This window comes from Panthera pardus, unplaced genomic scaffold (genome assembly GCF_024362965.1).
Source record: "Panthera pardus isolate Hobbes unplaced genomic scaffold, ASM2436296v1 HiC_scaffold_12, whole genome shotgun sequence".
NCBI lineage: Eukaryota > Metazoa > Chordata > Mammalia > Carnivora > Felidae > Panthera > Panthera pardus.
Genome location: NW_026526677.1, coordinates 100,207,379 through 100,219,635, shown reverse-complemented (window position 1 = coordinate 100,219,635; position 12,257 = coordinate 100,207,379). Strand labels below are relative to the sequence as shown.

General features: G+C 41.9%; 1 protein-coding gene across 2 annotated transcripts in view; it reads left to right on the top strand.

Annotated features, from left to right (window-relative positions):
- Positions 1-2,135: 2,135 nt before the first annotated feature.
- Positions 2,136-12,257, top strand: part of PAFAH1B2 (platelet activating factor acetylhydrolase 1b catalytic subunit 2) — a 28,318-nt gene continuing 18,196 nt past the window's right edge. Inside the window, exons 1-2 of one of the 2 annotated variants that reach the window (XM_019469054.2) lie at positions 2,136-2,278; positions 9,166-9,253. In XM_019469054.2, coding sequence (XP_019324599.1) covers positions 9,173-9,253 — 81 coding nt within the window. In that variant the 5' untranslated portion in view covers positions 2,136-2,278; positions 9,166-9,172. Of the gene's footprint in view, positions 2,279-9,165; positions 9,264-12,257 lie in introns of those variants that run through there. The other variant, XM_019469055.2, reaches the window with a different exon arrangement.

Sequence of the window (12,257 nt, the reverse complement as noted above, 5' to 3'; positions counted from 1 at the left end):
TGTGGAAACACAGATTCTGAATGGGACCCCGGGGGAAGGGGAGGTTGTGTGTGGGAAGTGAGGAGGAGTGAGATAGGATGTGTATGTCACCAGAATTATGTTCCTCCACGTAACTGGGAGGAGGATGGAAATTTAGAGCCAGAAAGGAACTTAGCAATCATCTACTTCATCTTTTTTATCTTACAGACTAAGAAACAAAGGCTTAAAGAAGTAAAATAGCAGTAGCCAGGAGCAAGAAGTAGCCTGAAGCCTAGTTCATGGTCCTTTCTACTATACCCCCTGTCTATTTTTGAAAATGATTTATTTAGAGGGGCACCTGGGTGGCTCAGTCCACCCAGCTGACTGTCCTACTTCAGCTCAGGTCATGATCTCATGGTTAGTGGGTTGGAGCCCTGCCTTGGGCTGTGCTGACAGCTCAGAGCCTGGAGCCTGCTTTGGATTCTGTGCCTTCCTCTCTCTCTGCCCCTCCCTGGCTTGTGCTCTGTTTCTGTCTCTCAAAAATAAACAAATGGTAAAAAAAAAAAAAAAAAAAAAAAAAAAAAAAATTATTTCTTTAGAAAGCTAAAACAGACAAATGCAAGAGACAAACTCTTCATAGATTTCAGGGTTCCAGTGACAGTGAGATTTTTATCAAAAGACTAAAAACTGCCTGAGCCATAAAGGTATTTAAATATTTGCAGAAGCTAGTTTAAACTAGGCCTGGTATTTCCTAGGGGTACACCTCCCTTGTTTATGTTTCTTAATTAAAAAGTTGAAAACAAAAAAGTAGAAAGATAGGCCATGGGTTCCACATGGGCTCAAATTCAATCCTTGATCATTCATTCCTCATTCAGCAGTATTTAAAGTCTGATACGGATAAGGTACTATGCCAGGTGCTGGGAATCCGCAGAACACAGTCCCTGCACCCTCAGAGCTTACACTACAGGTGAAGACAGAGTATCACAGTAGTAATTACATTCAAGTGTGTTGAGTGTTACACCTGGGGAAATGCCAGATTCTATGGATTTATCCCTGGGGAAAAATTCAAGCTGTTTCTCTTCTGTTATAAATATATTTCTGGGCTGCCTCGTGAGTTCTCCAAACATGAATTCTTTTCAATAAAACATTTAAAACAACAAACGTTTACTGAATACCTACTGGTGTGCCTTACAGTACGTGAACATCCGCAAGAAAGATAAATTAGCAATGTAAGAATCCTTCTGTACAAGTACAAAATTATTTTGTATTATACATGCCTGATATTTTTACTATCATTTGAAACCACTGAAACCATTTGAAACCACTGTGATCTGAAAAACAATTTGATTTATCTTGAGACTTCAGGCCCCCAGAAGAATACTATTTTTTAAAACAGGTTTTGTCTAGCAAAATTACCCACCCCGCCCCTATCTTTTCAGAGCGCTGCCAGGTTCTACCTACTACCTGGCAGAGGTCTGAATGGAGCCTCTCCATCCTTAAAGGGCCAGCTCAGGGCTCTCCTCTACCAAACGCTTCCCTGCCATAAGCCTGCGTACACCTTTCGCCCTCTCTACTCTTATAGATCTCGCATTTATATAGCATTTAGCATATATTCTTTTCAGTGTTGACTTTGTATATGTGTGTCTTCCCCAAACTGGAGGGATTGTTTAGCTAAAGGCTGTAACTCTCCATCCCCCCCTATGGTATCACCTTAAGAGGCGGTCGCCCCAGATCCGTACATTCAGCACAGAAATAGAAATTCCACTCATAATGTAGCAGACTCTCTCATTAACCTTGGGGCCCTATTTCCCTCTCTCTTGCAACAATCTGGTTTATTCCACGGGGTGGAGAAAGAAGCCAGGCTGGCAGGGTGGGAAAGGAATGGCGTCAGTGTGAGGTCACGCCACATTGTCCCGACTGCCATCTCCACTCCGAGGCTACATTAACGCAGGATGGAGGGATGCAGCTGGAGGAAAGATACGGGCCCACCTCATGCAGACTACGAGCAAAAAGACGGCAGGACGGAAAACACTGCGGGGAACCTCGCGGGGTGTGGCAGGACACCTGGGCGCCAGCAGCGAACGCCCGCAGGGAGTGAAAGCGAGGACCAGGGAGCCACGCCGGGGCCGCACAGGATGAGGCGGGACTTCCGGAATCCATTTGCTTGAGTGGCAGGGGAACCGGAAGTGGGGGCGCTGCTGCTGGTGCTGGGGCCCGAGGAGGGACGCGCCGGAGCGGGGCCGCCGGGACTGAGCGAGCGACAGACGCGCCACCCGCCGACGCCGCAGCCGCTTGGGGCCCGCACGGACCCTCTGCCTGAGTGAGTGCAGCCAGGGTCGCGGGGAACCGGTGGCCTAGAGGCGGGGGTCGGAAGGGCCGGCGATGTGTTATTGTGAGAGGCTCGCGACCTCCCCTCCCCCACTCTGGGCCCCTCCCCTCCGCGCCACTACCTCCCCCGCCACCTCCCGCCGCCCCTCGGGGGGCCTCGCGCGCGCGCCTTCTCTCCGGCTCGGCGTGGCTACCCTACTTGCCCGCGCTACCCTCGGACAGCTCGCCGCCCCCCTGAGGGCCTCCCGCCCTCACCCCACCCCCAAATGTGCCGACTCGGCTAGGCCGCTGGCCGCCGTCTCCACCCGCCTTTCCCGGGATGGGGCGGGGGGACAAGGTGGCGGGGCGGCCGCCCCTCCCCGGCCCACCCCCTGGCGCAGGCCTCCCGGCACCCCAGTTCTCTGGGGCCGGAGGGGAACCGCCGCAAGCCCCATTTGTAGCAACTCTGCTGCCTCTGGCCTCAGCTGTTGGCCTCTTCCCTCCATCCCCGCGTTCGAACCTCAGACCCTCCCATCCCTTTCCTCCTGTCGGAGAGGCCTTTAACGCGGGCCCAGACCCGTTACTCGGTTGCATGTTGACCGAGCACTTTTTCCTCTCCCTTTTGTTGAAAAATTTCAACTCTTTTCAAACTTCTCGGTTTTCTCCAATGTATTCAGAAACCCGCAGACTGTCAGGACTCCAAAGGCTATGTAGCCCACCTCATTTTAGAGATGAGGCCCAGCCCAAGGTCAACCAGCTGCTTAAAATGCCAGTGGACAGATTTTCTCAGGTGCTTTTTACTTGGTCCATCCGTGTCCATTTACCCGACCAGGACCTCTGGCCAGGTTTGTGATGTACCCGTTGCACGGTGACTCACTGTTCTGTTTTCGGGAGCTCTCAGGCCAGCGTTGCCTTTCTTGATTTATGTACAAACCTTAAGAAAAGCAACACTTGAAGCTTTGGCCTCTTTTTAAGAGCGTGTCCGCAGAGAAAGGGAGGACCATCTGCACCCGCTCTAGGATTTCATTTCGCACAGCTTTAAATTGGGGGAGATGAAGGTGTGGAGGGAGAGGAAGAAACTGCAGAGGATTGTCTCTCCTGAGCATTTGCATATGCCTTGGCCTCCCAAACGCTTGTCTTTAGCTTGTCCTGGGCACATTGTTCTGATGGAAAGGTTGCCTCCTTGTGGGGGAGCAGGGGAGGAGGAGGAAATCATTGTGCTTTAATTTGTTGGCTTGGGCGGGCATTTGATAATAAATTATGGATGTGCTGGAACCCTGGGACCCACCCACCTGCCCACTGAGGCAGGGTATTCCGGATGAGGCTTTCCTTCCCTTTCAGAATAACCCTGCTAATTCCCTCTGAAACAAAATGGAGAGTCTGAGGTCAGAGTGGAAACATTCTAAATCTTTTAATTCTTAGTGCAACTTTTCTCCTCCCTCTCTTTCTTGGTTAAACTAAAGATCCAGCTCAGCTAGAGAATTTATATTTCTTTGTTGTTGGAACTGCTTTCTGATTAAACGTGCTACACCACGTACTGGTAGAAGTATTGTACCTGGAAATTCTGTTCACTGTCATAGTCCAAGTTAAGGTAGAAAGAAGAGAAAACGGAAATGCTGTGCTTACTCTTCATTTTTCCAAAGAGCTCATTTTAATGGACTATCAGAGATTCAGAATAGAGTCTGAATTAACAAAACTTTCATTCTTGGGATCTTTATCTCCATTCTGCTTTGTTTTTCTAACTGAACCTGCTGTTTCTGATTAGAAGTTAGTGACTTCTAATTCCCCCCAGTGGGATTATTATTAATCAGGAAGGTGAGATGGGAGTCAGATGCCCCTCCCTGTTGGTACTTTTTTTGTTGGGTTACTGAGTACAGCTTCACTATTCTGAATACTGCTGTGCTACAGTATTGTTCTACCTGAGGCAGGAAACCGAAAATCATTCAATTTTTGTGTCCTACCATAGGCTGTTCTGAATAGTTCCTGATTCATTCTTCATTTCTCTTATAAAGAAAACAACAGCTTATTTTATCAGACTCCCAAATTATTTAAATCTTCTAAATGCATAGTCCCCTAGATTATACATTTACAACCTGGTTCTTAAAAAGGAGATTGCATGGGGTTTTGGCTCAGTTTTTCTTCACCTGCTCTTTAAAGAGGTTATTAAGCCATAGGGATCAATAAAACGGAAAACTACTCTGCACTGTGAGAATTTGATTTTGCAAAAACAATTCAAAATCCGAGTGTCTGAAAGCACAAAGAAACAATTTTTTTGCTCAGATACTTTGCCCTTGTAGAGTAGGAAGGATGACCTTGTATTCATAGTTAAAGGGGGGAAAAAAGACTGCTAATTGGGAATATTTTGCAGTCTTCTCTCAGCTCTGCCTGCCTGGTAGCCTCAGATAAGTGACATTTTACCCCCTTCAGTTTCTGTCTCTGTTTCTTCGTTTTGCCCAAGAAGAAATTTAGGACCAAGATGAAAGTATTTTGCTTACAGTATCAGGATGCCACTAAATTTGGGTAGTAGTAATAGGGTATATAAGTGAGTTGAATTAGTAAATGAGAATTTATCATATCTTTTCTATATAGAGCCAAAAGTCCTTTGCTCAAGAATAATAAATAGGCTTTGGAGGTACGTCACCCTGAGTTCCAATCCCAGCTCTCCCTGTCGTGGAGCAGGTTCCTGAAATCTCACTGAGCTTCAGTTTTATTTAAATAACAAAGCTCCTAGCACAGTGAGTTGCAAATAGTAAGTTCTTCATCATCAGTTGTTTACCAGTTGGAGGAACTCTGAAAATCCATGTTAGTAAATTAAATCAAATCTAGAAAGATTTTGTATCATTTAAAAAATTTTTTTAGGGGCGCCTGGGTGGCGCAGTCAGTTAAGCGTCCGACTTCAGCCAGGTCACGATCTCGCGGTCCGTGAGTTCGAGCCCGGCGTCAGGCTCTGGGCTGATGGCTCGGAGCCTGGAGCCTGTTTCCGATTCTGTGTCTCCCTCTCTCTCTGCCCCTCCCCCGTTCATGCTCTGTCTCTCTCTGTCCCAAAAATAAATAAAAAACGTTGAAAAAAAAAATTTAAAAAAAAAATTTTTTTTAATGTTTGTTTATTTCTGAGACAGAGAAAGAGCATGAGAGAGAGAGGGAGACACAGAATCTGAAGCAGGCATCAGGCCCTGAGCTGTCAGTACAGAGCCCGATGCGGGGCTTGAACTCAAAAACCGTGAGATCATGCCCTGAGCCAAAGTCGGTTGCTCAATCGACTGAGTCACCGAAAGGTTTTATATCTTAAATAGACCATTGGTCTTGAATGTAGAGTACGTGCACTCCTGGGGATTGCAGAAGATGATCCATTGGAATACAGGAAACAATTTAGAACTTCTTTTTACATTTATTTTTTTATGTAGAAAGGGGGAAAATAGACTTTATTAATATTTCATATACAGATTAACCACTCACATTTAATTTATAAATAAATATACATATGTCAGGGCACATTTCAAAAAGATTCTAAAATATTAAAAATGTTTGGGCCCCATGAATCTGGACCAATCTTTACTCATATGCTTTAATTCACTTTATGCTTTTTTTGTTAGGTGCTCAGCTTGCCTCTCTTTCAATCTTTATTGGAGGAGTCTACTTAGAGGCAGGCCATGTCATTTTGTATCATATTTTTTAGAAATTTGTCTAACTGTACAGTCTATCCACTGGCCCTGTGTTCCTATTTGGGGACATACAAATTAAGCTTAATACCTCCTCGGAATCTTCACATACTTTGACAGTTATGTGTGTCCTGTGTCTTCCTCTTCCCGATTGAGTTTTTCTACACGTTATAAACATAGCTATTCCTTTCAACTATTTCTAATATGACACGCTTTTAAATTTCTCACCGTCTTGGCTCCTTTCCTCTAGACACCTGCCAGTTTGTCAAAATTCGTGAAGCTCTTCAAGATCTGAACATGGTATCCCAAGAACTGAAATGAAGTTGAAGTGCCTGCATTTTGTCTTTTAAGTGGTCACCCTGTATTTGCAGCTTGTCACCCTTGTTCTTTAAGCAATCCCAGGAACAATAGTTTCAATTATATAATCATATAGTGAAAGTAGGACAGATTATTCTTCTCCGTTTTAGTAGTGGTCTCTCAGTTAATTCTGTGTCCGTTAACTTTTGTGTCACAAAATACCTAACGTATTAAGTGTCTCTCCAGGTGGGAAAGTAAATGAGCACAAACTAATGAAATAGTTGGGTTTTTAAAAATCTATTTAAAAACTTAGGAAATAGTTTTTTTGGATTAGTGGAAAATGAAGCTGTTTGTTGCGGTACTTTATATATGTAATTTTGAAATCCATAAGATGCAAAAACTTGATTGCACCTTATCTGTCTTAAGGCCAGTAGAGCTGTTTGATCAGCAGGAGAGAAAAGTTTGTTGTTTTTAAAAAAATTTTTTTTTAATGTTTATTTGTTTTTGAGAGAGAGAGAGTGTGAGCAGGGCCAGGGAGGGGCAGAGAGAGAGGGAGAGACCTAGAACTCAAAGTGGGCTCCAGGCTCCGTGCTGTCAGCACAGAGCCCGATGCGGGGCTCAAATTCACGAACTGTGAGATCATGACCTGAGCCGAAGTCGGACGCTTAAGCAGTCACCCCAGGAAAGGTATTTTTAAAATTAAAACTACTGTTAAGCACCATGTCAGATTTTAACCTGTGTAGCCAAAGTTCAATCTAGACTTGAATTTAGACCCAAAAACACTTTTGTATAGAAGGTATAGAATGTTTTATTAGCTTAAAAACAAAAGCAACCCCCCCCCCCAATTAAATGTTTCTATATGACTGTTTGTTTTAACCCCCTTAGTCATTTTTTCTTTTTCTTTTGTGCATCTTTTAATTTTTCCATCCTTTATCTTGGACAATGAAACCTCAAACAGATACCATAATCTGACTGGAGCTTTACAAATTCATCTGGCAGTTCTATCTAATTCTTGTATTTTACGTTGATGTTTTTAGCTCCAAGTAGTTTCTGGTTTTTGGGTGAAATGGTTAGATAGATATAAGGCCCTCTTTAGGGAGTCAGCATGAACTGGTTTGTGATTAGTGGGCCAGGTGTGACGTTATTGGGGTCAAGCAAACCTAATTTCATTTGCTCCCTGCACAAATTACCTAAATTACCTACTCACAAATCTCATTTTGCAAAGGTTGGAGGTGGTATATATAAAACATGGCATATATAATTTTTCATAGATAGCTGTTTTCTGATAGTTGCAAATTTTAGTAAAGAAGTACATACAGATGGTCCTTGATACAATAATGACTCTATTTAGGATTTGTGACTTTACAATGGTGTGAATGCGGTATGCATTCAGTAGAACTGTACTTCCAGTCTTGAAGTTTGATCTTTCCCCGTGCTAGCGATATGCAGTAAGTAAGATCCTCTCATGCTGCTGGGCAGTGACCGGGCAGTGGCAGTGATCCAGAGCTCCCAGTCAGCCCCATGACCCCGAGGGTCAACATCCCATACGCTAACAACCATTCTGTACCTATGCAGCCATTCTGTTCATCACATTCAGTATAGTATGCAATAAGTTACATGAGATATTCAGCACTCTGTTGTAAAATAGGTTTTGTGTTACATGATATTGCCCAACTGTAGGCCAGTGTAAGTGTTTTGAGCACCTCTCAGGTATGCTAGGTTGTGGTACTTGGTAGGTTAGGTGTATCAAATGCATTTGTGACTTAGGATATTTTCAATTTACAATGGGTTTATCCAATTATAATCCCATTGTAAGTTGAGGAAGATCTGTACACAGGGTGTGGATGGTATTTTACATTTTCAATTAGATATGGGCTTAACCCTGAGCCTAATTTTTTTAGACCTAGTGTTATTTAGAGTGGAGCCAATTTATTTGCATAGTGCTAAAAAATTGGTTTGCTTCTGTAATGTATTTTTCATGAATGAAGGTATGTTTTTATGTTTAGAGGTTTGTTACTTTCTAATTCTCAAAAATTGCTGCTTTGGCAATCCAGTATGTGTGTTTACTCAGTAAGTACTTACTGAATGAATATATCTCCATCTTCTTTCAGAGAAGGCTTAGCTGTATTTGATGATGGCAAGGGAAAGAAAAAGAATGGCCCCCTTTTCTGTAAGCTACAAAACCCCAGTTTTTTCTTTCACATCCTTTGCATGCACCAAGTGATTTCTGGAGCCTGATGTCTCTAGTATGTATACTTTAGAGTTGATTGAAAACAGTCAGGTGTTTTTGTCTTTCTAGAAAGATTAGCACTTCTAGTTTTCCTAAATTTCACTCATTGCTTCTTTTCCACTATCAGATGCCGTATTTGGGTTAGTCATTAATAACATTTTCTTAGTGGAGACCTGACAAACATAAAAAACCTTGTAAACATTGTCAAAAAACCACCACCAAAGCCTATGACTAGTTTTGTCACAATCTGTAGTAGTTACCTGTGATGTTTAGTAGTGGATTCTAATCATGGCTGTAGTCATTCTCAGGTGTCTAACTTGAGCAGCCTAAAAGGTTCTAATGCAGGTTTCATTGAACTCTTAAGTGTCTAATTCCTTGTGTCATTTGGTACTTACATTAACATGTAATCACGAAAAATTAAGGTAGATGTAAAGTGTATACTTGCAGCAGATTTTTTTCTATGTAATGCACTTAATGCACTGTTCCTCAATGATATTCAAACCTGTCTAGAAGTTTAATGATGCTAGATATTTATGGGACTTAAGCAGTCGTGTCCTTGAATTCCTCTCTGCTGAAAATAATCTCCAGTTGTTTTCGGCAAAACCACAGTGAGACTTAAATTATTATTTCAAACCTGACATGTAATATTTAAGTGGTAACAAATAAACACTCCTGTTAATGAACGAAACATGATACACACATTTTCCCCCTCAGGTGTAGAATGAGCCAAGGAGACTCAAACCCAGCAGCTATTCCACATGCAGCAGAAGATATCCAAGGAGATGACAGATGGATGTCTCAGGTAAAAGGAAGTGTGTATGTATTCACCCAAGATGAGACTTTTCAGTTTTCCCAAGTCTTTTGACCAAAGCAGCAAAAGGGCATTTTTTATGGTCAGTAAGAATTATTTAAAAATTTTTAAAGATTTATTTAATTTTGAGAGAGAGACAGAGTTCAAGTGGGAGGAGGGGCATAGAAGAGGGCGACACAGAATGTGAAGCAGGCTCCAGGCTCTGAGCTGTCAGCACAGAGCCAGATGTTGGGTTAGAACTCATGAACCATGAGATCATGACTGGAGCCGAAGTCAGACACTTAACTGACTGAGTCACCCAGGCGCCCCGAGAATTATTAAGTAAAAAAATTTTTTAATGTTTATTTATTTTTAATTTTTTCAAAAAATGTTTATTTTTGAGAGAGAGTCAGAGCATGAGTGGGAAAAGAACAGAGAAAGAGGGAGACACAGAATCCAAAGCAGGCTCTAGGCTCCAGGCTCCAAGCTGCCAGCACAGAGCCCGATGCGATGCAGGCCTTGCTTGAACTCACTACCCGGGAGATCATGACCTGAAGGAGGGAGGGAGCGTGTGTGCGCGCATGCGTGCGCACAAGTTGAGAAGGAGCAGAGAAAGAGGGCAGAGGATCCAAAGCGAGCTTTGCACTGACGGTGAGCTCAAACCCACGAACTGTGAAATCATGACCTGAGTCTAAGTCAGATGCTTAACTGACTGAGCCATCCAGGTGTTCAAGAATTATTATTTAAAAAAATTTTTTTAATGTTTATTTATTTTTGAGAGAGACAGTGTGCGAACGGGGGAGGCACAGAGAGAGAGGGATACAGAGTATGAAGCAGGTTCCAGGCTCTGATCTGTCAGCACAGAGCCCAACGTGGGGCTTGAATCCAGGAACCGTGAGATCGTGACCTAAGCTGAAGTTGGATGCTTAACCTACTGAGCTACTCAGGTGCCCCAAGAATTATTATTTTAAACGAAAATCTGATGTTGTGCTAATGTCATACGTAATCACCAGTCTGATGTTGGAACGGAGGAGTATTTTGAAAGCGCTGGGTGCCCCAAGGATTATTATTTTAAACGAATATCTGATTTTACGCTAATGTCCTATGTAATCACCAATCTGATGTTGGTACAGAAGAGTATTTTGAAAGCACAGTAACTGCTTTCTGTTGATTTTGAAAGATAGTGGTGTCTCCACAGCATTCTTTTTTTTTAAACTTTTTTTTATTTTGAACTAATTTCAAAATTATACAAATACCACAAAAATTTTAGAAAGAATTTCTTATATCCTTCATCCAGACCTGCCAGTTATCATTTTGCCACATCTGCCTAACTGTTCTGTCTGTATTTGTATTTGTATGTGTATACGCCAACATACGGTGTTTTCTGAACCATGTGGGAAGATGTTGCAGTCTTCGTGCCCGTTCTCCCCTAAATATTTCAGTGTATTTTCTAAGAATAAGGACATTTTCTTATGTAACTACATATAGTTATTAAAGTCAGGAAATGTGACATTGGTATTACACCATATTCACATTTCTCCATTTGTCTCGATGTTTTTCTGTCAGTTTTCTTCCCAGTCTGGGATCACGCATTGTATTCAGTTGTCCTATCTCTCTATTCTCCTTTAATCTGAAGTATTTCTCAGCCTGCGTTTTTCATGACATTGACAGTTTGGAACATAAGCCATTTATTTTGTGGAGAATCCCTCAATTTGGATTTGTCATTTTCCTCATAATCAAGATTCAGGTTTTGCATCTTTGGCAGGGATATCAGTGAAGTGGTGTCCTTGGTGCATCACATGGGAGGTACATGACGTTCGTTTGTTTCATTGGTGATGCTGACTTTGATCACTTGGTTGGTTAAGATTGTTGGCCTAAACCGAATGTATTATGGAATGGACTCTTGGGTCTTCTTTTCAGTGCAGTTTTGAAGCTCACATTGTCCCAGGTAAAGCAAGTGGGAATCCTGTCAGGCTGACTCCTGAGTCTTCTTGATGTTTTCCGTTGTTTTTTAATGTTTATTTTTGAGAGTGTGTGTGTGCGCAAGCATGCGAGCAGGGGAGGGGCAGAGAGAAGGAGACAGAATCCAAAGCAGGCTTCACACTACCAGTGCAAAGCCCCACATGGGGCTCAAGCCCACGAACCTGAGGTCACGACCTGAGCCAAAGTCAGACACTCAACCAGCTGAGCCACCCAAGTGCTCCTTCATTGTTTTTTAGCACTGTGTCTTCATATTCTTAACTTCTAATAGACTGTCACCACTTAGTCTTAACTATATTTAATCTTCACTTATTGGTTTGCAGCCATATTTCCTCTTTGAAATAACAAGTTCTATTATGATTTTAAGTACCCAAAGTTTTACATTTTAGTATTTAATGATTCTTTTTACACTCTTGATAATTATATAATATTCTTATGTTTTTGTCTTCCTAGACATAAAAATCAGTCTGTCAACCAGTTTATTTTGATTGGTAGTTAGTATTTTTTCAACTGTTCTTACATAGATCAATTGCTTGGTTATTCTTTCTTAATTTTTCTAGTTCGTTTGTGTCTTTAAAAACAGTATTATGACCGGCTGTGTGTTTATCAGTCACCCTAAAAAAATAAAATATTGCTAATAGAGTTGATGTTCTTTGTATACCCCTCAGTGATCATTTTTTTTTAATCTTTTTCCCACCTCCCATCCCCAAACCAGTATCCTAAATTTGGTGGGGATTTTTCGTGCGTTTACATGGTGTATATATAAAATTTCTAATTATATGTGTATAGAATTTTTGCATATTTTTAAGCTTTTTATCTTTTTTAATGTATTTTTCTACAGTATATCATGCATGTTAAAAGTGGAGCTGTAGTTTTTTCCTCTCTTTAGGTAGTATTTCATTGCTATATATGAAAATACCATTCAGGTATTTTTAGGTTATTTATAACTTTATTAAAGGTAGTAACTAGGGACACTGTCTCAAACTAATAAACTTTAAAAAAAGCTTCCATAGTATGGAAGGATGACTTTACTAAA